Genomic DNA, 24,229 nt, shown 5'->3' with positions numbered 1-24,229 from the left:
ATCCTCACTTTTTCCTATTTTTGGATGACATTTTGGTGCCTTTAGAACCAATTACCAGGTTTCCATAGAGTTATGGTCTAAACATACAATGGTTTCAACATACAATGGTCGTCCTGGAACCAAGTAATATTGTAACTTGAGGGACCACTGTATTTTAGCACCCCTGAAGAAGGAAGGCTGGAGGACAATAGGAACCATAGACATAACATAGACATAGGGATAATATAAGTCTTCATACCATTTTTCTGCCCATTGATAGGAGTGGGAAATCATAGTTATGAAGGATATTAGAGACCTCAGCCAAGATGGGGGTGAAGTTACAAAGGAATAGCTGCAATGTGTCACTGTTGAGGTATTTTATGGAGGTAAAGAGGGCCCTTTTCTTTCTTTAGGATGACTGTGTCCGAGTGGTCCATAAAGTGATTGTTCCTTCCAAACCCTTACCTCAGCCCCATCAAACACCTTCAAGATGAACTATAATGGAGATTGTGGACATCTCGTCCAACATCAGTGTCTGACCACACAAATGTTCTTCTGGATAAATGGGAGAAAAATCCAGATACACACCAAAATCTTGTATAATGTTGTAATGTCCCAGTACAGGACATGTTCCTGCACTACACTTATCCCGTCAGGTTGAGTCCCTCAGTGACCTGGGGGCTCCCCTACCGGGCCTCCCCTGCTGTTTCTATAATGTTGTTTATCCTACCTTATGTGTAGTCAGTGTCCTAATGAATAGATAGTCTAAAAAACCTGTGGAATGTCACATGCTATGTTGTCACATGTTACCCAGAGAGCACCAGCTTAACCTATGACCCACAGCTTGAACAATGGGCCTTAGTCCAGTCCCCCACTATATAAAGGGGCGGCCATTACAATTCACTCTCTGATCTCTTACCACCTGCTACTGAGCACAGCAACCACCAGAGATCTCAATGTTAGTGACCAGCATCTGGAAGACCCCAAAGTTGCAGTCATTCCAGTAAGTCAAAAGTCTATGTCTGCTGTCACTACAAATAGTAAAGTCCAGCTTATTGTCAAGCCTCAAGATAAATCTCTAAAGTCTATTACAAGTATAATTGGTCCAGCAAGCTGTGAGGTCTTCTGGATTCCTGGCCACCTCTGTGAATCTGGCCTAGCAGTGAAGATAATTCCATCTGTCTGAACTCAGTAAAGCCTCCATTAAACCGTAACTGGTTGTGGACTCTCCTTTACCTAACTAGCCATTGGAATAGCGGAGATACTGTACGTGTAGTTCTGGTACTAAAAACCACTCTGGCGTCACGAACACTGGGGGTTAACAACATCTTGCCCCAGGGGTTAATACTATCTGGCCACACCGCTACACCTCGTGGTCTCGCCATACACCGTGAGTCACCACAATCCCTTCCCAGAAGAGAGGGCAAGGGGGTTACAACTCTTATAATGACGATGGATGTAGAACTGGCTGTCCTTTAAAGGGGTACTCCGTTGCTAGACATGGCGGGGGTCCAGCTACTGGATTATGCTCAGAACACTGGGTTTAGGAGGCCATGGTTGTTACGCCTAGCGCTCCGGGTCCCCGCTCCTCCCCGGAGCGCTCACGGCGTCTTTCTCCCTGCAGCGCCCCGGTCAGTCCCGCTGACCGGGAGCGCTGCACTGTCATGGCCGTCGGGGATGCGATTCGCACAGTGGGACGCGCCCGCTCGCGAATCGCATCCCAGGTCACTTACCCGTCCCGGTCCCCTGCTGTCATGTGCTGGCGCGCGCGGCTCCGCTCTCTAGGGCGCGCGCGCGCCAGCTCTCTGAGACTTAAAGGGCCAGTGCACCAATGATTGGTGCCTGGCCCAATTAGCTTAATTGGCTCCCACCTGCTCCCAGACTATATCTGCTCACTGCCCCTGCACTCCCTTGCCGGATCTTGTTGCCTTGTGCCAGTGAAAGCGTTTAAGTGTGTCCAAAGCCTGTGTTACCTGAACTTCTGCTATCCATCCTGACTACGAACCTTGCCGCCTGCCCCCGACCTTCTGCTACGTCTGACCTTGCCTCTGCCTAGTCCTTCTGTCCCATGCCTTCTCAGCAGTCAGCGAGGTTGAGCCGTTGCTAGTGGATACGACCTGGTTGCTACTGCCGCAGCAAGACCATCCCGCTTTGCGACGGGCTCTGGTGAAAACCAGTAGCCTCTTAGAACCGGTCCACTAGCACGGTCCACGCCAATCCCTCGCTGACACAGCGGATCCACAACCCGTAAGACGAATCGTGACAGTAGATCCAGCCATGGATCCCGCTGAGGTGCCGCTGCCAAGTCTCGCTGACCTTCCCACGGTGGTCGCTCAGCAATCGCAGCAGATTGCCCAACAAGGACAGCAGCTGTCGCAGTTGACCGCCATGTTACAGCAACTTCTGCCTCTGCTACAGCAGCAACCATCTCCTCCGCCAGCTCCTGCACCTCCTCCGCAGCGAGTGGCCGCTCCTAGCCTCCGCTTGTCCCTGCCGGACAAATTTGATGGGGACTCTAAACTCTGCCGTGGATTTTTGTCTCAGTGTTCCCTGCATATGGAGATGTTGTCGGACTTGTTTCCTACAGAACGGTCTAAGGTGGCGTTCGTAGTAAGCCTTCTTTCAGGAAAGGCCTTGTCTTGGGCCACACCGCTCTGGGACCGCAATGATCCTGCCACAGCCACAGTCCAGTCCTTCCTCACTGAAGTCCGGAGTGTCTTCGAGGAGCCAGCCCGAGCTTCTTCTGCCGAGACTGCCCTGTTGAACCTGGTCCAGGGTAATTCTTCAGTGGGCGAGTACGCCATCCAATTTCGTACTCTTGCTTCCGAGTTATCATGGAATAACGAGGCCCTCTGCGCGACCTTTAAAAAAGGCCTATCCAGTCGCATCAAGGATGTGCTGGCCGCACGGGAGGTTCCTGCCAACCTGCAAGAACTCATCCATTTGGCCACCCGCATTGACATGCGTTTTTCTGAGCGACACCAAGAGCTCCGCCAGGAAAAAGACTTAGATCTCTGGGCACCTCTCCCACAGTATCCGTTGCAATCTACGCCTGGGCCTCCCGCCGAGGAGGCCATGCAAGTGGATCGGTCTCGCCTGACCCAGGAAGAGAGGAATCGCGGTAGGGAAGAAAATCTCTGTCTTTACTGTGCCAGTACCGAGCATTTCTTGGTGGATTGCCCTATCCGTCCTCCACGTCTGGGAAACGCACGCACCCAGCTCACGTGGGTGTGGCATCTCTTGGTTCTAAGTCTGCTTCTCCACGTCTCACGGTGCCCGTGCGGATTTCTCCTTCAGCCAACTCCTCCCTCTCAGCCGTGGCCTGCTTGGACTCTGGTGCCTCTGGGAATTTTATTTTGGAGTCGTTTGTGAATAAATTCCGCATCCCGGTGACCCGTCTCGTCAAGCCGCTCTACATTTCCGCGGTCAATGGAGTCAGACTGGATTGCACCGTGCGTTACCGCACAGAACCCCTCCTGATGTGTATTGGACCCCACCACGAAAGGATTGAGCTCTTCGTTCTCCCCAACTGTACCTCTGAGGTCCTCCTCGGTCTGCCATGGCTCCGGCTTCATTCTCCCACCCTTGATTGGACCACCGGGGAGATCAAGAACTGGGACTCTGCCTGCCATAGGAAGTGCCTCTCCCCCCCTCCCAGTCCCGTCAGGCAAGCCTCTGTGCCTCCTCATGGCTCCCGTCCTTGTGTCTCCCTGCCCCGTGCCAAGCTTCACCCTCTGCCCTCCCTCCCCATTCCAACTCCTGCTGTACTGCCTGCCGTTGAGGAAACCCTCCATTCTTTCCCGGTGTCCTCATCCCAGGGGAGGCAGTTACCGGACAAAAAAAAGGGGAGACCTAAGGGGGGGGTACTGTTACGCCTAGCGCTCCGGGTCCCCGCTCCTCCCCGGAGCGCTCACGGCGTCTTTCTCCCTGCAGCGCCCCGGTCAGTCCCGCTGACCGGGAGCGCTGCACTGTCATGGCCGTCGGGGATGCGATTCGCACAGCGGGACGCGCCCGCTCGCGAATCGCATCCCAGGTCACTTACCCGTCCCGGTCCCCTGCTGTCATGTGCTGGCGCGCGCGGCTCCGCTCTCTAGGGCGCGCGCGCGCGCGCCAGCTCTCTGAGACTTAAAGGGCCAGTGCACCAATGATTGGTGCCTGGCCCAATTAGCTTAATTGGCTCCCACCTGCTCCCAGACTATATCTGCTCACTGCCCCTGCACTCCCTTGCCGGATCTTGTTGCCTTGTGCCAGTGAAAGCGTTTAAGTGTGCCCAAAGCCTGTGTTACCTGAACTTCTGCTATCCATCCTGACTACGAACCTTGCCGCCTGCCCCCGACCTTCTGCTACGTCTGACCTTGCCTCTGCCTAGTCCTTCTGTCCCATGCCTTCTCAGCAGTCAGCGAGGTTGAGCCGTTGCTAGTGGATACGACCTGGTTGCTACTGCCGCAGCAAGACCATCCCGCTTTGCGGCGGGCTCTGGTGAAAACCAGTAGCCTCTTAGAACCGGTCCACTAGCACGGTCCACGCCAATCCCTCGCTGACACAGCGGATCCACAACCCGTAAGCCGAATCGTGACAATGGTTGTGACGTCATGCCATACACCCTCATGACGACTCATCACGCCCCCTCCATTTATGTCTATGTCCTATAGACATGAATGGAGGGGGCATGGTGTGACATCACGACCAGACCCCCGCTATCGGACATCTTATCCCCTATCCTTTAAAGCTCCTGTAGGTGTCCCTATACTTTTCTCCTTTATAGGTAAAAAATATTACTAAGCAGTTACTGTGTATGTACAATAAAGTGACAATAGCCTATATATTGTTTTGATATAAAGTAGGCATGTGAATTACATTTTTATATTTGATATGTTTCCCTTCAAGCTGAGTGAAACCTACGGCCCAGTGTTCACCATTTACCTGTCCAGTGCACCTGCAGTAGTCCTGGTAGGTTATGACTGCGTGAAAGAGGCTTTGATAGACAACGGGGAAATGTTCAGTGCCAGAGGTCCCACAGAACTCGGGGATCTGCTCTTCAACGGTTATGGTGAGTAAATCCACTTTATATGGTGACAATGGTATCTAGTAACTGACCTATCAGGTCTATGTATCAGATAAACAGTACATGACACAGTATTGGGATTTTCATAAAACTCAGATGATCTAATATGTCCCATAAGAAGCACTATGAAGGGACTAAGGTGTAGAGGAAACAAAGAAAGGAATAGTGAAGGGAAGAAGAAATACATATGGGGAGAGAAATATAAACATAAGTGCGATGAGCTCTGAGAGGTAAGCCAGTATGATCAGTGGGTTTCCTGACCAGTTAGATGGCCACCTTGCTAACATACTACTTTGTACTATCTCAGCATGATACTTAGAATGGTACTTGATAAAACACGTAGGCTTCGTTGTTAAAATAAGCTTTTAAAAGAGCTAGCGTGTAAGGATTTAAGTTTGCATATGCTTTGTATTAGATAGGTGGATTGTTGGTCACATGACACACTCCCTACTCAGTTTCTATATAGACTCTTCAGGAAAGGATGAGGGAGGAGTCTCTAGTCCAACCCCCTGAAATAAGGTTTATTACTAGTAATATACACTACCTGAATGATATAATATGAGGCATTATGAGTGAGGGCAGAAGAGTTCAAATTGACTATTTAAAGATAGTTATTTTGTCTTAACCGTGTATATAAATTTGGTATTGTTGTTGTAATCATACTAAAACGCTAAAGTGAACATGTCGTTTATACCATTAAAGGGGTTCTCCAGTGCTTAGACATCTTATCCCAAAGGATAGGGGATAAGATGCCTGATCGCGGGGGTCCCGCCGCTGGGGACCCCCGGCATCTTGCACGCGGCACCCCGTTTGTAATCAGTCCCCGTAGCGTGTTCGCTCCGGGTCTGATTACCAGCGACCACAGGGCCGGCGGTGTGTGATGTCACGCCTCTGCCCCCGTGTGACATCACGCTCCGCCCCTCAATGCAAGCCAACGGGAGGGGGCGTGATAGCTGTCACTCCCCCTCCCATTGGCTTGCATTGAGGGGCGGAGCATGATGTCACACGCCGCCGACCCTGTGGTCGCTGGTAATCAGACCCGGAGCGAACACGCTCTGGGGACTGATTACAAACGGGGTCCTGCGTGCAAGATCCTGGTCCCCAGCGGTGGGACTCCTGCGATCAGGCATCTTATCCCCTATACTTTGGATAGGGGATAAGATGTCTAAGCGCCGGGGAGTAGCCCTTTAAAAATAACGCACACTTGTGTTTTTATTGTATGTGCCTTCAGGAGTGATATTGACCAACGGTGAGAGATGGAAACAGTTACGCAGGTTTTCACTTTCTACCCTGAGAAATTTTGGAATGGGGAAGAGAAGCATTGAAGAACGTATACAAGAGGAAGCGAGCTACTTGGCAGAAGAAATGAAGAAGAATGAAGGTGAGAAAATGGATACTGAATAATAGTCTATACATGTTCAAGAAAAAGTGGAGAACATTTTGAGGCTTGTCTTGCTTGTTGGTTATTGGGTTTGGTTGTGGAGAGGTCTCAAGTCTAAGTTTTGACTGTGGCATCTAAAGGGTCATGCAGGGCACTGGCAATTTCACCATTGTCTGGCATTAGCGGTAAGTCCCAGCTGCTAACAGCTTATCGGGTATGAAGCACTCAGTTTGTGTTGTCAAGGGGTTAAAAGTGCATTAGAAGGTGCAATAAGGCTATCTGAGACCCTCGCAGAGCTATCACAAATATCATCTTTATCACCGCTCTGTGATATAAAATAACATAATGACCTGTGTGACCCTTCCATAAAACTGTATCAATGCCCCTATCCAGAGGCTACAGACTTTGTGAGGCGAAACTTAATCATGACGCCCCCTATGCCCAGGTCTGTGAATTTAAGAGAATAGCTATGCATACAGTGTATTCATCACCACTCACCAGTGGTGCAAGCAGAATTTTCTCATGGGTTGGGGTTTAAAAACCTAAAATAAAATAATGCCTCCACACCAGGATGACGCATTACTGATACCATCTTACTGGTATTGAATGAAATCCACTATACAGAGACCAATAGCACCATTATACAAGCGACAAATAATTGCACCAGACCATTACCATTACCACCATATAGTGACTGGATAATGCTACCATACAGATACTGAATAAAAACCACTATACACAGGCCAGTATCACCAATAACACAACTATACAAGAGACAAATAATTGCATTACACAAAGACTAACATTACCACTATATAGTGACAGGATAATACTACCATACTGAATAAAACCACTTTACACAGACCAGTATCGCCAACAATGCCACTATACAAGGGACAAATATTTGTACCACACCATGACCACTACCATTACCACCATATAGTGACTTAAGAATACTACCATACTGACACTAAATAAAAACCTCTGTACACAGTCAGTACTGACCCCAGCTCTACACAGACTCTACAGACCATATAAGTGATTACATACAGTTGCAGGTGACTCGTAGCTGACATCTTCTCTGATTGGAATCGTTCACTTTTTTTCTCAATCTGGCCTAGACCGTCATGACTATTTTTTTCCAGCCACAACTCCACAAAACCTGCCAGACAAACATTTTAGGTTCTGCACTTTTCAGCACCTATAGTGCTCCATACAGTAATAATAATCCCCTTAGTGTCCTACATAGTAGAGAGGGTAGATAATTGGGTTGGGGGAAGAGAACTTGGGTCCCCCCATTAGGTAGCTAGGTTGCTCCAGTAGACTGGTTCCTTCGCTTTGTTTCCCCCATTACACAGGTTTCCCGAGTAGGTAGGTGCCACCTATAGGTAGGTAGGTCCCCCTGTAGACAGTAGCAGCACGTTATAAATAGGGCTTACTCCCAGTAGGTAAGTCCCCTTGTAGATAGTAGCCACCTGTATATATAGTTGCAGTCCCCCCTATATATAGTAGTAGTATCGATGAGAACGGCAAAAGGACCCATACATAAGGTGCTGTTCAGAGTTCTATCATATTCTCGCTTTGGATATACTTCTTTCCTGATAGAAGTACCATCAGGTACTGTGTGTTTAGTTCTTGGAACTGATTAAACATAGTACCTGATGGTACTTATATCATATTCTCACTTTGGATATACTTCTTTCCTGATGGAACTCTGAACAGCGCCTTATGTATGGGTCCTTTTGCCGTTCTCATCGATTCTACAGACAGGACTGGATCTCCTACTCCTGTGACCTGTTGGGCTTTGCAGTTCTCTTCCGCCAGGAGCATATTTGTACCCCAATTTAGGGGTGATGAGCGCTGACTATCCGCTACAAGGTGAGCAGCTACCCAAAAGGCTGGCTTTGTTCTGTTTACCCCCATCTGGTGTCTTAGGGGATACACGAGGCGTGGTCCCTCTTTTTCTTTCCCTTTAGGTAGTAGTTACATAGTTATAGGTACATCAAGTTCAACCTAATGCCTACTGTGTTGATCCAGAGGAAGGCAAAAAAAAATAAAAGCATGAGGCAGATGCCAATTGCACCATTAAAGGAAAAATTCCTTGCCGACTCCAATATGGCAATCAGAATAAATCACTGGATCAACATTCTATCCACATAGTATCCACAACCTGTAATACAGTATTTTTCCAGGAAAACATCCAGGCCCCCCTTGAACTTTGAGTCAAACATCACAACATCATGTGGCAGAGAGTTCCATAGTCTCACTGCTCTTACAGTAAAGAATCTCTGCGATGATGGTAAAACCTTCTTTCCTCTGGACGTAGAAGATGCCCCCTTATCATTGTTACCTGTCTAGGTATAAAAAGATCACTAAAAAGGTCTCTGTACTGTTCATTCATATATTTGTACATTGTGACAGATCGAACCTAAGACGTCTTGTCTCCAAACTAAATAACCCCAAGCTTGATAACCTGTTTTGGTCCTGTAATCCTCCCATACCATTAATTATCTTATGTCGCCCTCCTCTGCACCCTCTCCAGTTCAGCCATGTCGCTCCTATACACAGGTGCCCAAAATGTGGTCTGACTAATGATTTATGCAGAGGAAAAACTATGTTCCTGTCCAAAGACTCTATGCCTCTCTTGATACATCCCATGACTTGGTAGCCGCTGCCTGGCACTGGTCACTAAAGTAGAGCTTACTGTCCACCAGTACCCCCAAATCCTTTTCAGTAGAAGTTTTACCTAAAGTTTTATTATTTTAGCATATACATTACATTTATCCACATTTCACTTTATTTGCCATGTCTGTGCCCAAGCCTCCAGCTTCCTCAGATCCCTCTGTAATATTATGTTATCCTCCTCTGTGGTGATCACCTTACCCAGTTTAGTGTCATCTGCAAATATAGAAATTCCACTCTGTAATCCCCTCTACAAGGTCATTAATAAATATATTAAAAAGTAGTGGACCCAGTACTGCCCCCTTGAGGTCCCCCACTTGTAACTGTCACCCAACCAGAGTAAGTTCCATTGATCCCCCACCCCCTGCTTCCTATCACTGAGCCAGTTGCTAACTCATTTACATAGATCATCCCCCAGTCCCAGCATCCTCATTTTATGTGCTAACCTTTTTTGTGGCACAGTATCAAATGCCTTAGAAAAGTCCAGATATATAACATTCACAGCTTTTACCCCGATCCAATCTATAACTGGCCTCCTCATTGAAGCTGATGTTGGTGCGGTGTCAGAAGGTTATTTTCATTGAGATACCCCAGAATAACATAAAAATCTTACCACAACAGAAGTTAAATTTACAGGCTGATAGTTCCCAGGCTCACCTTTTTGACCCCTTTTTGAATATTGGTGCAACATTTTCTAAGAGACAGTCCTGTGGAACAATCCCAGTCATTATAGAATCTTTAAATCTCTGAGATGGCTTCCATCTCTGAGATGGCTTCTATATGGGCCCGGTGATTTGTGTGTGTTAATGTTAAGGCGGCGCTGCACTCCTTGTTGGATTAAACAGATGAGATTATCAGTAGAATTTACTTTATCCCTACTCATGTCATGTGTCATTGCATTTTCCTGTGTGAATACAGTAGAGAAGAAGGCATTTAGTAGATTGGCTTTTTCCTCATCTTCCTCCACCATTTCGCCCCAATTTTATTTTTCAGGGTGCCAACATTCTCAGTTTTTTATGATTTATGCAGGTGGCGAATATTTTGGGGTTCTTTGGCAACCTTTCTGTTTTCAATTTTTGCTAACTTTATTTCTTGTTTGCAGAATTTATTCTTCTCTTAATTTTTAAGGCCTCCCCACTACCTTCTTGTTTTAGTAGTCCAAATGCTTTCCTCTTATCCTTTATCACATTCCTAACTGTTTTGGTTAACCACATTGGTCTCCTATTTCTAACCAATTTGTTTCCATAGGGTATATGTCGCTCACAAGATCTATTTAGGATACTCTTAAAAAATGTCTTTTAGCCTGTGTACTTTTATTACTGAGGGCACGGTCCCAATCTATGCCACTTAGGTCCTCTTAGTTTGTGAAAATTGGCCTTCCTGAAGTTTAAACTTTTTTGTAAGCCCACTAGTAGACATCCTCTTATAGGATAATTGAAAACTGATTATTCTGTGGTCACTATTACCAAGATGACCCCCTACCTTCATCTCGAATGCTATGTCTGGCTTACTGGTTAATATAAGGTCCAGAAATATCTCCCATCTCCATATTTCATATTCCAACACCTATTTTCCCTATCTCCATACATATTCCTACACAGATCACATGTCCTCCATCTCCATATTCCAACACATGTTCTCCTTCTCCATACATATTCCTACACAGATCTCCATATCCCAACACATGTCCCCCATCTCCATACTCTATATCCCAACACAGATCTCCATACACCAAATTCCAACACATGTCTCCCATCTCCATACATCATATTCCAACACATGTCTCCCATCTCCATACATCATATTCCAACACATGTCTCCCATCTCCATACATCATATTCCAACACGTCTCCCATCTCCATACACCATATTCCAACACAGATCTCCATACACCATAGCCCAAAACATATCCCCCATCTCCATACAACACATTTCCTCCATTCTCCATATTCCTACAGATCCCCCATCTCCATACTCTATATATCCCAACACATTTCACCCATCTCCATATTCCAACACATGCCCCCATCTCCATACCCCAAAAAACAAAACAAATAAAGATATTCCCCGAGTCATATGGCTCCCGGAGTCTGCAGTATGGCCTCTTCTGTCTTCTCCTCTGGTCTGTGCTCCGGTGCATGGTGACATGCCCAGATCAACAGTGTCCCTATTTTCAGCCAATGAACAAGACCACTAAAATCTTACATTTTAAAGGGGTTATCCCTGGTGCCAGAAAGTTAAACAGATTTGTAAATCCTTTCTATTAAAAAAAAAATCTTTATCCATCCAGTACTTATCAGCTGCTGTATACTCCAGAGGAACTGTCCAGAGCAGGAGAGGTTTGCTATGGGCAGTTCCTGACATGGACCGAGGTCTCAGCAGAGAGCACCGTGGACAAACAGAAAAGAATTTCAAAAAGAACTTCCTCCAGAGCATGCAGCAGCTAAGTACTGGAAGGATTAAGATTTTTAAATGGAAGTAATTTGCAAATCTATTTAACTTTCTGGCACCAGTTAATAAAAAAAAAAAAAGTTTTCCACTGGAGTACCCGTTTTAATTCCTTCTATGTAACATAAAAATAGAGAAGCCTGTTGGATTATAAAAAAATAAATAAAAAATCTGTGCAAAACTTTAACAAAACCAATATCTTTGACCCTAGAAAAATGATCATGATTTTTAACATATGAACTTAAAAACACTAAAATGTATTTTTATTCCCCTTCTGTATCATAGAACAATTGAGGAGATAGGTCGGTTGTTAAAACCTGTGCAATAGTTTAACAAAACCGTATTTTTTTGCCTCTAACAATGGGACCACAATTTTTACCAGATTACAGTGATTACAGAATATTTGGTTTTTAATTCCCTCTTGTGATATAGAGGAGACTGGTAGGTTGAAAAAAATACCAGTGTGAATCCTCACTAAAACCTAAAACCTGGTAGACCTATTCATAAGCTACTGTAATTTTTGCTACAGCAATATCAATCACATGTTTTTTTTGTTTTTTTCTCACTTCTTCACTTCTTGTGCTGCTTTTAAAATATGTGAGTTAATTTTCCTGTCTCTTTTGGGGTTTTTTGTGTTGCGTTAGTTTTTTTTTTTTTCCAAAACTGTCCAAGTTAGTTGCCAAATTGTAAATCTCAGGAAATTCCATTGGGAACAAGCTAATCTCCTCTGATATTTCATGTTTACGCTATAAGTGCCCAACTATGTGGATGAAACATGTCTGAAAGCAAAGACATGAAGAAAATGGAAATAGATACTAGTATTAATCTGTTTCTAAAGGGTTTAAGGATGCCCCACAGATGCTCAATAGTGTTGGGCGTGAATATTGACATTTCAAATTTTTATTGCAAATTCGAGAATATATTTGAAATTACGAATATTTTATTTTTTTATTTTTTAACAGAACACATCAGTGATCATCATCCCTCCCTGCTTCCAGCTTGTGGTCTAAAGAATGCTCCAATACTAGTTACTGTGTGAGACTGGAGCGCGAATATTTTGTATATGTGCATATTTGCATATTCCTCCTTTTAGCTTGTGGGCCAATGAGAATGATGCAAATACACTTGTCAGAGGTTATCAACATCCCTAGCAACCAATAGTAAAGTTTCCCACTCCTTCACTATAGAAGATTCCTCCCAGCAGAGTTTTTTTGGCAGTTCCATGTGCGATTACGCGAATATGCAATGAATACACAAATTCACAACGAATATTACGAATAAGTGAAATTCGCAAATATAGGATGAATATTCATCCATATATTCGCAAAATATTGCAAATTCGAATATGGCCAATGCCGCATATCACCTAATGCTCAATAGGGTTTAGGTCTGGAGACGTGCTTGGCCAGTCCATCAGCTTTACCCTCGGTTTCTTTAGCTAAGGCAGTGGTGGTCTTGGAGGTATGGTTCCCTCAATGAACTGTAGCTTCCCAGTGCAAGCAGCCCCAGACCATGACACTCCCACCACGCTTGACCATAGGCAAGGAACACTTTTTTTTTGTACTCCTCATCTGGTTGCTACCACACACGCTTGACACCATCTGAACCAAATAAGTTTATCTTGGTCTCATACGACCACAGGACATGGTTCCAGTATTCCATATCCTTAGTCTGATTGTCTTCAGCAAACTGTTTGCAGTTTTTTTGTGCTTCATCCTAAGAGGCTTTCTTATGGGAAAACAGCCATGCAGACCAGTTTGAAGCAGTGTGCGGCATTTGGTCTGAGCACTGACAGGCTGACCCTTCGCCCCCTTCAACCTCTGCAGCAATTCTGGCAGCACTGATATGTCTATTTTTCAAAGACAACCTCTGGATATGCTCCTATGGTGAGGCCTGTTCTGACTGAAACCTGTCCTGTGAAACCACTGTATGGTTTTGGCCATTGTGCTGCGGCTCAGTTTCAGGGTATTGGCAATCTTCTTATAGCCTTCGCCATATTAATGTAGAGTAACAAGTTCTTTTAATTCAGATCCTCAGAATTCTTATAAGGTGACATGTTGAACTTCCAGGGTCCAGTTTTACCAGTATGTACTAAGAGATGAAATTGTCATATGATGCACATATATCTGAATAGACCTTGATATCTCATTGCAGACACTCCATTTGACCCAACATCTCTGTTGACCCTGGCTGTCTCCAATGTTATCTGCTCAGTAGTATTTGGAGAACGTTTTGACTATGAAGATACCAAATTTAGGACACTTCTCACCTTGCTGAAAGAAATTACTCTACTCATGTCATCTATTTGGGGAATAGTAAGTGAACATTTTACATAACTCTTGGTGAGGTCTGTGGTGAACCTATCATTTTAGAATATTGCATAATAGCGAATGCCAATGATGACCAAACCTTTTCAGAAGAAGTTCACTGAAAGATCTTCTTGTGTCCCTCCTTTTCAGCTTTTCAATATCTTTCCCAAGACTCTCTCCTTTCTTCCTGGACCCCACCAAAAGATATTTACAAATCTAGACAAACTGAAAGAATTTGTTGCAGAATCTTTGGAAAGTCACAAGGCGACACTTGACCCAAACTGTCCTCGGGACTTCATTGACTGCTTCCTAATAAAGATGGAGGAGGTAATGTATAGGAACAATATAAATAATTCCTTTTATTATACAGTGCTCACACATTTCACAGCACTATTCATAGGTTATCACTCAAATCGGTTCCAGTCCCCATTGGGGCTTTATTTAAAGGTAAAACAATTCAACCAAACTAGTTCTAATAGTATCCAAATATGGTATTGACCAGTCACAAAGCCTATGACATCTAGGGGAAGATTCTTCAAAACCTGTGCAGAGGAAAACTTGCCCAGTTGCCCATAGCAACCAATCAGATTGCTTCTTTCATTTTTCACAGGCCTTCCTAAAAATGAAAAACCATCTGATTGGTTGCTATGGGCAAGTTTTCCTCTGCACAGGTATTGATAAATCTCCCTAGTAGTGTCATGTACCATGTTCGCCCCCCCCCCCCCCCCTTTTCATAGTGAGTTTCTATTCATTTCTCCCTCATATGCATGAATGGTGTTTCCACATCGGGAAAGTAAGCCACAATGGCGATGTGCCAAAGTGTGGCAAAATTCTTCATTTTTTTTAACCTCCCTGTTAAAAGTAATTAAAGGGGTTATCCACCATAAGGTGATTTTAGTATGTACCTGGCAGACAGTAATGGACATGCTTAGGAAGGATCTGCGCTTGTCTTTGGGCTAAATGGCTATGTTGTGAGATTACTATAACACTGTGGCTAGCTTTTTGTGAACTGGTATTTCCTGTTTGAGTTTTCTTCTATTGCCTAGAAATCCCATAATTCCATTTTCCTCCCTTCCACACATCAGCCACCCCACCCATTGAAACATAAATGAGCTGCACCCATTCAAAAGACCTGTTATTTTCAATCAGGGTGCCTACAGCTGTTGCATTAGTTGCAGATTGATCCCTCCACCCATTGAAGCAGACAAGCTCCCTGTCATCAGCTGACTAGGGAGTCAGGTCTCGACCACATTGCAACCTGGGAAAAATCTGAGACAACAGTCATTTTGTATGCTGTTAAAAATAAATATTGGGGTTAAAATCACAGAAGAATTGTGAGAAAATCATCACACACAAGAACAGGCACTATATTATGAACTACACTAACTTTACAGCCCCTGTAGCATAGAAAATGAGGGTGAACACTTGTAAAAAAATAAATTGAAAAAATTCCCAATTTTTGGAAAACATTTCTAAAAGTACTGAAAAGGGTGTAAAAAAGGATTGTTTGGAACATAAATTATTTTTTTTTTTACACCTAAATTTACACTGAACTCCATTAGTAAATGAAGCCTATAATTCTTTGTATACAGTGAAAGAAAACGAGAGGCCACTCACCGCTTCATTTATTAATCTTCATGCATACAATCGCCAGCATAGCAGGACAAACGCCTGGATGGCGCTGCAGTGCCGTCCAGGCGTTTCTGTCCTGCCATGCTGGCAATTGTATGCATGAAGATTAATAAATGAAGCGGTAAGTGGCCTCTCGTTTTCTTTCACTGTATGCTTTGCACTTTCGTGGACTCTCAGAGATTGAGCACCCCCGCTAGCTTCTCCAGTACCCTCTTTAGACAGCACAGAGCCTTAGTGGTGAAAGGTTGGACGGTAGTGCGGGCTTCTGTATCTATCTGCTTCTGTAATTCTTTGTGATATCACAGGAAAAGAGCAACGTGAATACTGAATTCCATTTGGATAATCTATGTGGTACCGTGAGCGACCTCTTCTTTGCTGGCACAGAAACAACAAGCACAACCCTGAAATATAGTCTCCTTTATCTGCTCAAATACCCAGATGTGCAAAGTAAGGACTTGTACGTTCTCATAACCCTCTGATATGATACTAATAAGTAAAATCCAGTGAAGGTGATGCTTTGATATGCTTGACTGTTCTAAAGTCTTATTTAACACATTGGAATTTTTAATGGAACGAACAGGGAGCCTTTCTCTTAAAGTGGAGAATCAAGGTGGGGGGGGGGGGGGGCGCACCTCGGAGCCCTGCCATAGTTGTCTTTAAAGTGTACCTGTCAGATCCCACTTGTACATGTACATCTAACTTTCATGCCTCTATCACCTATATTTATATAAAAATTACCTCTTTTTTTATTAGCTCAGTGTTAGAAATCCTCTCGGGAAGGGGTGTGTCCTTCACTTGTGGTGGTGGGAGGGGATTGGTCCGTCTGCTCATGCAGCCTTGTCCATGAGTCATCTCTTGTCCATGACTCATGGACAAGCCTGATGTTGCTGTATGACTTGTTAGTATCCCAGAAGGTATGGGGACCCCTAGTGGTGGGAGTTTCTGGAGCAGTTTTCTTTAAATTTATGGAAATTTTTTTAATAATTATATTACAAAAGGTCTTTTTTAATTTTCATCAATAACAACATATAAAAAGTACTGCAGCATGGAGAATCAAGGAAGGGAGGAATAGTTTTCCATAACTCTCCAGCACAGAAAATAGCTGATTCTCTGCTTCATATACATAAACACATGTAACCTATACACAAGGGTATATGTTGGTATCAGAAATCCATATGTCAGCCCTACCGCCCCAACCCCACCCCCGCTTTATTCTCTGTGCCGCGGTGTTAATGAAAACTAGAACTCCCTGCTTCTATTCTCCATGCTGCGGTGTTAAAGATAATTATGTCAGCGTTCCAAGGTACAGCACTTGTTACTTACCCAACACCTCCCCCCCCCCCCCCCGCTTGATTGTCTGCTGTAGGAGGACCACCTTTCTTGCCAGATGTAGCTATTTCTTTACAGTACAGTGATCCCTCAACTTACAATGGGCTCAACATATAATAGTTTCAACATACAATGGTCTTTTCTGGACCATTGTAACTTGAAACCAGATTCAACATACAATGCTATGGAATCTGCGAAACGTGTCAATGGCCGAAAGAACCAACCAATCAGAATGGGAATTCACTGATAAAAACCCCTGTATTACTGAAGTGTATGCACTGACTGGCTGTCTGGTAGCGCCCCCTACAGTACAGGGAGGTACTACATGTTCTGTACTACTTTTAACTCATGCCAGGGTTAGCTGCTCCTTTGGACACCAAGTAAGGACGGCTCCATGTTACTTTCTTAGGACATTGCGTGTACTGTACAGGACCCTGAAGAAGCTCCTGTCCGCTACATAGACCAGCGTTTCCCAACGAGGGTGCCTCCAGCTGTTGCAAAACTACAACTCCCAGCATGCCCGGACAGCCAAAGGCTGTCCGGGCATGCTGGGAGTTGTAGTTTTGCAACAGCTGGAGGCACCCTGGTTGGAAACCACTGAAATAGACAGTGATTACAGCTCCCAGCAGATCTTTCTTGCTTTTATATGTAAGGATTTGCTTTATCTATATTAGTTATCTACTTATTTTTCTTTAATCCTCACTTTTTTCCTATTTTTGGATGACCTTTTGGGGTCTTCAGAACCAATTACCAGGTTTCCATAGAGTTCTGGTCTCAACATACAATGGTTTCAACATACAATGGTCGTCCCGGAACCGATTAATATTGTAACTTGAGGGACCACTGTATAATCTAACCAAGCTCTTCAGTAATACACACACCATAGCAAAAGAAACTAAGGACTTCTACATTAAACAGTGAATTGTAATATGTACCCAAAAGGAAAAATTCATGAGGAGATGGATCACGTGATTGGCCAAAGTCGATGTCCCTCGGTAGAGGATCGAGTCCGGATGCCTTACACAGATGCTGTCATCCATGAGATTCAGAGGTTTGCAGACATCGTACCTTTGTCACTTCCACACGCAGCTATTCGAGACACCACATTCCGAGGATATCATATTCCTAAGGTAAGACTTTATTATTTATTTTATTTAATTTATTTTTTTTGCTATGGGTCTAACTCTATGGGTGCCCTAAAGATAACCACATTATATACACATAATTCTAAAGTAAGTGAAAAAAGAAACGTTCCACCTCTCTTGGACTGTAATTGTGCGCAGGCAGCTGGGCGACTTCAGACTATTGTATCTAAAGTAAAAGATGCAAAAGAAAAGATGTCCAAGCCTACGGAAGATGTCTATATAAGTTGCTTTCCTTTTATTTGAGCAATTAAAATCCAATAGCAACAGTACAGGTAATACAGTCTCAGTTTAATCCTAAACAAAGTCTATTACTAAGGCTTTTTAGCCGAAACATGCCAGACTGTGACCGTATTACTTGTATTTTTGCACTTGGATTTTAATGACTTTTTATATGGACTTTTACTGTCGGACGTCTTGTGGTTTTTACTCAAAGTGAGAAATGGGTTTATGAATGTCAAAGCAAGTAAACTATAAACCACAAACTGTCAGTAAAACCCATCAGGGATGTCACATAATAGGAAATCCTATACAACATTATGGTTATATATTATCTTGGTTCTGTCAAGTGTACTTTTATTTATGATTATAAAATTCATGTTTTTGCTTTTCATGTTTTCAGGACATTGTAGTTTTCCCCATGCTGACATCTGTCTTGAAGGACCCTAAATGTTTTAAGAATCCGAAACAATTTGATCCCACAAACTTTCTGAATGACAATGGCAGCTTCCAGAAGAACGAAGCCTTTGTGCCTTTCTCACTAGGTAATTGGTGAATTATTATCACTGAAGCAGCAGTATTAAAACATAACTTTTAATAAATAAGTACTATGAAATCACCACTTGCTATATATGATAAAATATGACCTTATCTATCACAGAAACTGGCTGTCCGTCAGTCTTAAGGGGTACAGCCTAACTTGACATAAATCATGTGACTCACAAGACTGACTCCACCAGTGACGGGAGTATTGTATTGAAAACTGTCCAGTGTACACCAGTTATGAGAATCAATTACCCAGAAAGTACTGTGGACCCATGATACAAAAAAAAAAAAAAAAATTGCAAATACGGCCCAACGCGTTTTCCACCGGGAGGTGCTGGGATCCTCAGGGGAGAACTGGGCAGTAAGGCATGTGGTGTGATCAGATTGGTGCATTAATTGGTGAATTAGTTAGCTTGCCATAGTTTGCCAAGTTTTTTAACTTGGGGCTCATCACCTTGATCGGTATATGTATATGTGTTGATTGGGCAACATGGACAGACAGTATTCTGAGCTACAATGCAAAGTCAGTTTGCTGTTTGACAGCACTTTCAGAGTCCATAGTTATGATGCTCATGTGTTGCTTTAGATTCTGATGACACAACAGGATACACGTGACCTCAGGGCTTTATTGAGCTCTTGAGAGGTTGGTGCAGATGCAGTTTTAATTTATACTTGTTGGTTGAATGGACATGGACTTAGTTCAAGTTCCCAAGAGTACAGTGGACTCCAAAAATCTTAACTAGAACACCAGGGTTCTTCCAAAAGCTGGCCTCCCCACCAAACTAAGAAATCTGGGGGAAATGGCCTTGGTAAAAGCGGTGAGGACTCTCAGGCTGTAAAAAAAACTAAATTCTCATGTCTGGAGAAACCGAGATTAAAGAATAAAAGTTCAATTTTAAACCTCATATTTGGAGGAAACCAGGCACTGCCCATCACCTGTCCAATACCATCCCTACAGTGAAACATAGAATGTGTCGGCCCTATCTTATATGAAGGATAGCCTTATAACTATCCCTGTCTTATATGAAGGATAGCCTTATGCTTATCCCATGCATGTTTAAACTCCTTCACTGTATTTGTAGCAACCACTTCTGCAGGAAGGCTATTCCATGCATCCACTACTCTCTCAGTAAAGTAATACTTCCTGATATTACTGCAGAAACCTTTGCCCTCTAATATAAAACTATGTCCTCTTGTGGTAGTTTTTCTTCTTTTAAATATCTTCTCCTCCTTTACCGTGTTGATTCCCTTTTATGTATTTAAAAGTCTCTATCATATCCCCTCTGTCTCTTCTTTCCTCCAAGCTATACATGTTAAGGTCCTTTAACCTTTCCTGGTAAGTTTTGTCCTGCAATCCATGTACTAGTTTAGTATCTTTGAACTCTCTCTAGAGTACCTATATCCTTCTGGAGATACAGCCTCCAGTACTGCGCACAATACTCCAAATGAGGTGTCACCAGTGTTCTGTACAGCGGCATGAGCACTTCTATCTTTCTACTGCTTATACCTCTCCCTATACATCCAAGCATTCTGCTAGAGTTTCCTGCTGCTCTATTACATTGTCTTCCTACCTTTTAAGTCTTCTGAAATAATTACTCCTAAATCCCTTTCCTCAGATACTGAGGTCAGGGCTGTGTCAAATAATTTATATTCTGCCTGAGGGTTTTTACGCCCCAGGTGCATTATCTTGCACTTATCCACATTAAATTTCAGTTGCCAGAGTTCTGACCATTCTTCTAGTTTGCCTAAATCCTTTTCCATTTGGCGTATCCCTCCAGGAACATCAACCCTGTTACATATCTTTGTGTCATCAGAAAAAAGACATACCTTACCATCGAGACCTTCTGTAATATCGCTAATGAAGATATTAAACAATATTGGTCCCAGTACAGATCCCTGAGGTATCCCACTAGTGACAAGATCCTGCTCTGAATATTCTCCATTGACTACAACCCTCTGTTGTCTGTTACTCAGCCACTGCCTAATCCACTCAACAATATTGGAGTCAAAGCTCAATGACTGTAGTTTATTGATAAGTCTTCTATGTGGGACAGTGTCAAAAGCCTTACTAAAATCTAGATATGCAATGTCTACTGCCCCTCCACCATCTATTATTTTAGTCACCCAGTCAAAAAAATCAATAAGATTTGTTTGACATGATCTCCCTGAAGTAAACCCATGTTTTTCATCTTGCAATCCATGGGATTTTAGATGTTCCACAATCCTATCCTTTAGTAAGGTTTCCATTAATTTCCCCACTATTGATGTCAGACTTACTGGCCTATAGTTGCTTGATTCCTCCCTACTACCTTTCTTGTGAATGGGCACAGCATTTGATAATTTCAAATCTTCTGGGACGACTCCTGTTACCAGTGATTGGTTAAATAAATCTGTTAACGGTTTTGCTAGCTCACCACTAAACTCTTTTAATAATTTTGGGTGTATCATATCAGGCCCCTGTGATTTATTTGTCTTCACTTTAGAGAGCAAACGTAGAACCTCTTCCTCTGGAAAGACACATGCATCAAACGATTCCTTAGTTTTCCTCTCTAATGGAGGTCCTTTTCCTTCTTTCCAGCATCATGTCTGGAGGAAACCAGGCACTGACCATCACCTGCTCAATAACATCCCTACAGTGATCATGGTGGGGGCAGCATCATGTCTGGTGGAAACCAGGCACTGCCCAATACCATCCCTACAGTGATCATGGTGGGGGCAGCATCATGTCTGGAGGAAAACGGGCACTGCTCATCACCTGCCTAATACCAGTGGCTGGGACAGGGAGATTGGTCAGGGTTGAGGGAAACTAAATGGCGCTAAGTACAGAGATATTTTCAATGAAAACCTGATCCAGAGTGTTCTGGGCCCTAGACTGGGCCAAAGATTCACCTTCCAAAAAGACAATGGGGGAGATTTATCAAAACCAGTGCAGAGGAAAAGTTGCCCATAGCAACCAGATTGCTTCTTTCATTTTTCACAGGCCTTCCTAAAAATGAAAGAAGCGATCCTATTGGTTGCCATGGGCAACTGGGCAGCTTTTCCTCTGGACAGGTTTTGATAAATCTCCCCCAATGATCCTAAGCACACAGCTAAAACACCCCATGAGTGGCTTAGGGACAACTCTGTGAATGTCTTTGATTGGCCCAACCAAAGCCTTGACTTGAACCCAATGGGACATGCCTGGAAAGATCTATGGCTTCCACTGACAATCCTCATCCAACTTGACAGAGCTTGAGAGGAGTCCCAAGTCCTGGTGTGCAAACCTTGTAAAACCCAAAACCAAGAAGACTGGAGGCTGTAACCGATGCCAAAGGGGTTTCAACAAAGTATTGAGTACAATGCATTCAGAAAGTCTTCAGATCCTTTATACATATAGAAACTCTCTTATCCTATTTGAATTTTAAATATTAAAAGTAAAGTTATAATCTTATTTAACCACTGGATATTGGAATAATTATTTCCTAATGGGCATTTTGTATTGAGTATCATGGTGAACAAACTCAAAAATATTGCACTTTATAAGTTGCAATCTAGATTAGTATTGTGATGTTAAAAAAAATGCCAAAATATCTAATTATAATTATTATTTATTCCTAACCACAGGTAAAAGAAGTTGCATTGGAGAAAGTATGGCACGAATGGAAATATTTATTTTTATTACTACCATATTACAAAGATTTAACCTGAGATCAGAAGTAGCCCCAGAGGATCTTGAAATCACCCCAGAACCAAATAAAAATGGAGCAGTACCGAGAACCTACAAGATGCATGTGACACCCAGATGACTGAAGCGTTTCTAGGCGACCTATCCTTGTTTTTTTAGTACTTTAACAATTGTGATAAATTACAGGATGTTTCTTATAATAATAATTTTCCAGAAATGGAGAACTTATATTAAAACTCATATTAAAATTTGTGTATGCCATCTTTGTATACATACAGTGAAATCTGTTTGAAATGCCAATACAATACGGCAATAAAAAGTTATCTTTTGATGTCCGGTCCATCGCCGGGATGTGAGAAGCTGGGAGACAGAGCTCCTGCAAAAATCCTGCCTTCTCCTGTGCGCCCCTGGATGGATCGCTACCTTCAGAAGGGTAGCCAGCCCCAGGAAAGACTGCTTCACCTACCGCAGAGGAAACACGTGCTGTCAAGATAGTGCTTGCCTCCACTGCTGCGCTAGCTGCTGCAGAACCTCCCCCATCTCCTGAGGTACCCAGCAGCCTGCTTCTTTTCCCCCGATGAGAGGGACATCAGGCTCTCCACCATATCTTCAGCAGTCCTCTACTGCTTCAGACCATATGGACGCCATACCCTGGAAGTAAAATCCCCGGAGATGGAAACGGTAAAGCTTATCACCCCTGACATCATGAATAGAGATGAGAGAAGTTAGTGATTTGAGTCATCACAAACTTCTCGGCTCGGCAGTTGATGACTTTTCCTGCATAAATTAGTTCAGCTTTCAGGTGCTCCGGTGGGTGGAGACTCTCTTAGGACTGTATCCACCTTTTTCCAGCCACCGGAGCACCTGAAAGCTGAACTAATTTATGCAGGATAAAGTCGTCAACTGCCGAGCCGAGAAGTTCATGATAAATGGAATGACTGTAACTTCCCTCCTCTCTTATCATGAGGCAGTAAAGGCGACCTTAATGTTAACTCTGCTACAACTCTAGTCTGAGGTGGGCATGCACACAGGTAGATTAGATAAGGCAGAGAAGTGTATCATAAATGTGGAAGATGAAAACAGTGGTTTATCCACACACCTGAAACTGATCTGATTTATAGTAGATCACAGGATTCTGTAGTAAATACCCAGTTTCAAAATGTGCTTCACAGAAGGGGTATAACAACTTAAAACTTAACATTTATTGTGCTAATTAAAGAACAGGACCCCACTGACAACAATACAACAGAAAAAGTAGTCACACCGGACCCAGAGGCCATAGAATGTGGACAGCAATCTGAGTCAGTCACTTGGCCAAGGTGATGGTCAGGGAGTGATAGGGGATAAACAATAAGAGACCAGGGAGGGTAGGGCTGTGGCCACAGCCCTACCCTCCCTGGTCTCTTATTGTTTATCCCCTATCACTCCCTGACCATCACCTTGGCCAAGTGACTGACTCAGATTGCTGTCCACATTCTATGGCCTCTGGGTCCGGTGTGACTACTTTTTCTGTTGTATTGTTGTCAGTGGGGTCCTGTTCTTTAATTAGCACAATAAATGTTAAGTTTTAAGTTGTTATACCCCTTCTGTGAAGCACATGATCTGATTTATATCCTGTAAAAAGTTGGAAGATCTGGAGAATTGCTCACTCCGCAATATTTTCTGTTTAGTTGGGGTCAGTGAGACCCTAGGACTGCATCACCTGTGCAGAGTGGAAAGGGAGTATTGCCTGGGCCCTGCTCCTGAGCGCCGGAGGCTTGTGATGTCACAGCCACGCACCCTCAATGCAAGTCTATGGGAGGGGGCGAAGTTTTCTCCCTGCATCGGATGTCC

At 43.7% G+C, this 24,229-nt stretch overlaps 1 protein-coding gene across 5 annotated transcripts in view; it reads left to right on the top strand.

Annotated features, from left to right (window-relative positions):
* Positions 1-22,626, top strand: part of LOC130290408 (cytochrome P450 2G1-like) — a 32,005-nt gene extending 9,379 nt beyond the window's left edge. For all 5 annotated transcript variants that reach the window (XM_056538018.1, XM_056538019.1, XM_056538017.1 and 2 more), the window contains exons 2-9: positions 4,867-5,029; positions 6,276-6,425; positions 13,710-13,870; positions 14,015-14,191; positions 15,802-15,943; positions 17,768-17,955; positions 18,590-18,731; positions 22,336-22,626. In XM_056538018.1, the coding sequence (XP_056393993.1) occupies positions 4,867-5,029; positions 6,276-6,425; positions 13,710-13,870; positions 14,015-14,191; positions 15,802-15,943; positions 17,768-17,955; positions 18,590-18,731; positions 22,336-22,517 (1,305 nt within the window). In that variant the 3' untranslated portion in view covers positions 22,518-22,626. The remainder of the gene's footprint in view (positions 1-4,866; positions 5,030-6,275; positions 6,426-13,709; positions 13,871-14,014; positions 14,192-15,801; positions 15,944-17,767; positions 17,956-18,589; positions 18,732-22,335) is intronic.
* The last annotated feature ends 1,603 nt before the right edge of the window (positions 22,627-24,229 follow it).

This window comes from Hyla sarda, chromosome 9 (assembly GCF_029499605.1).
Source record: "Hyla sarda isolate aHylSar1 chromosome 9, aHylSar1.hap1, whole genome shotgun sequence".
In the NCBI taxonomy this organism is placed as follows: domain Eukaryota; kingdom Metazoa; phylum Chordata; class Amphibia; order Anura; family Hylidae; genus Hyla; species Hyla sarda.
This window is presented reverse-complemented; position numbering and strand designations above follow the sequence as displayed.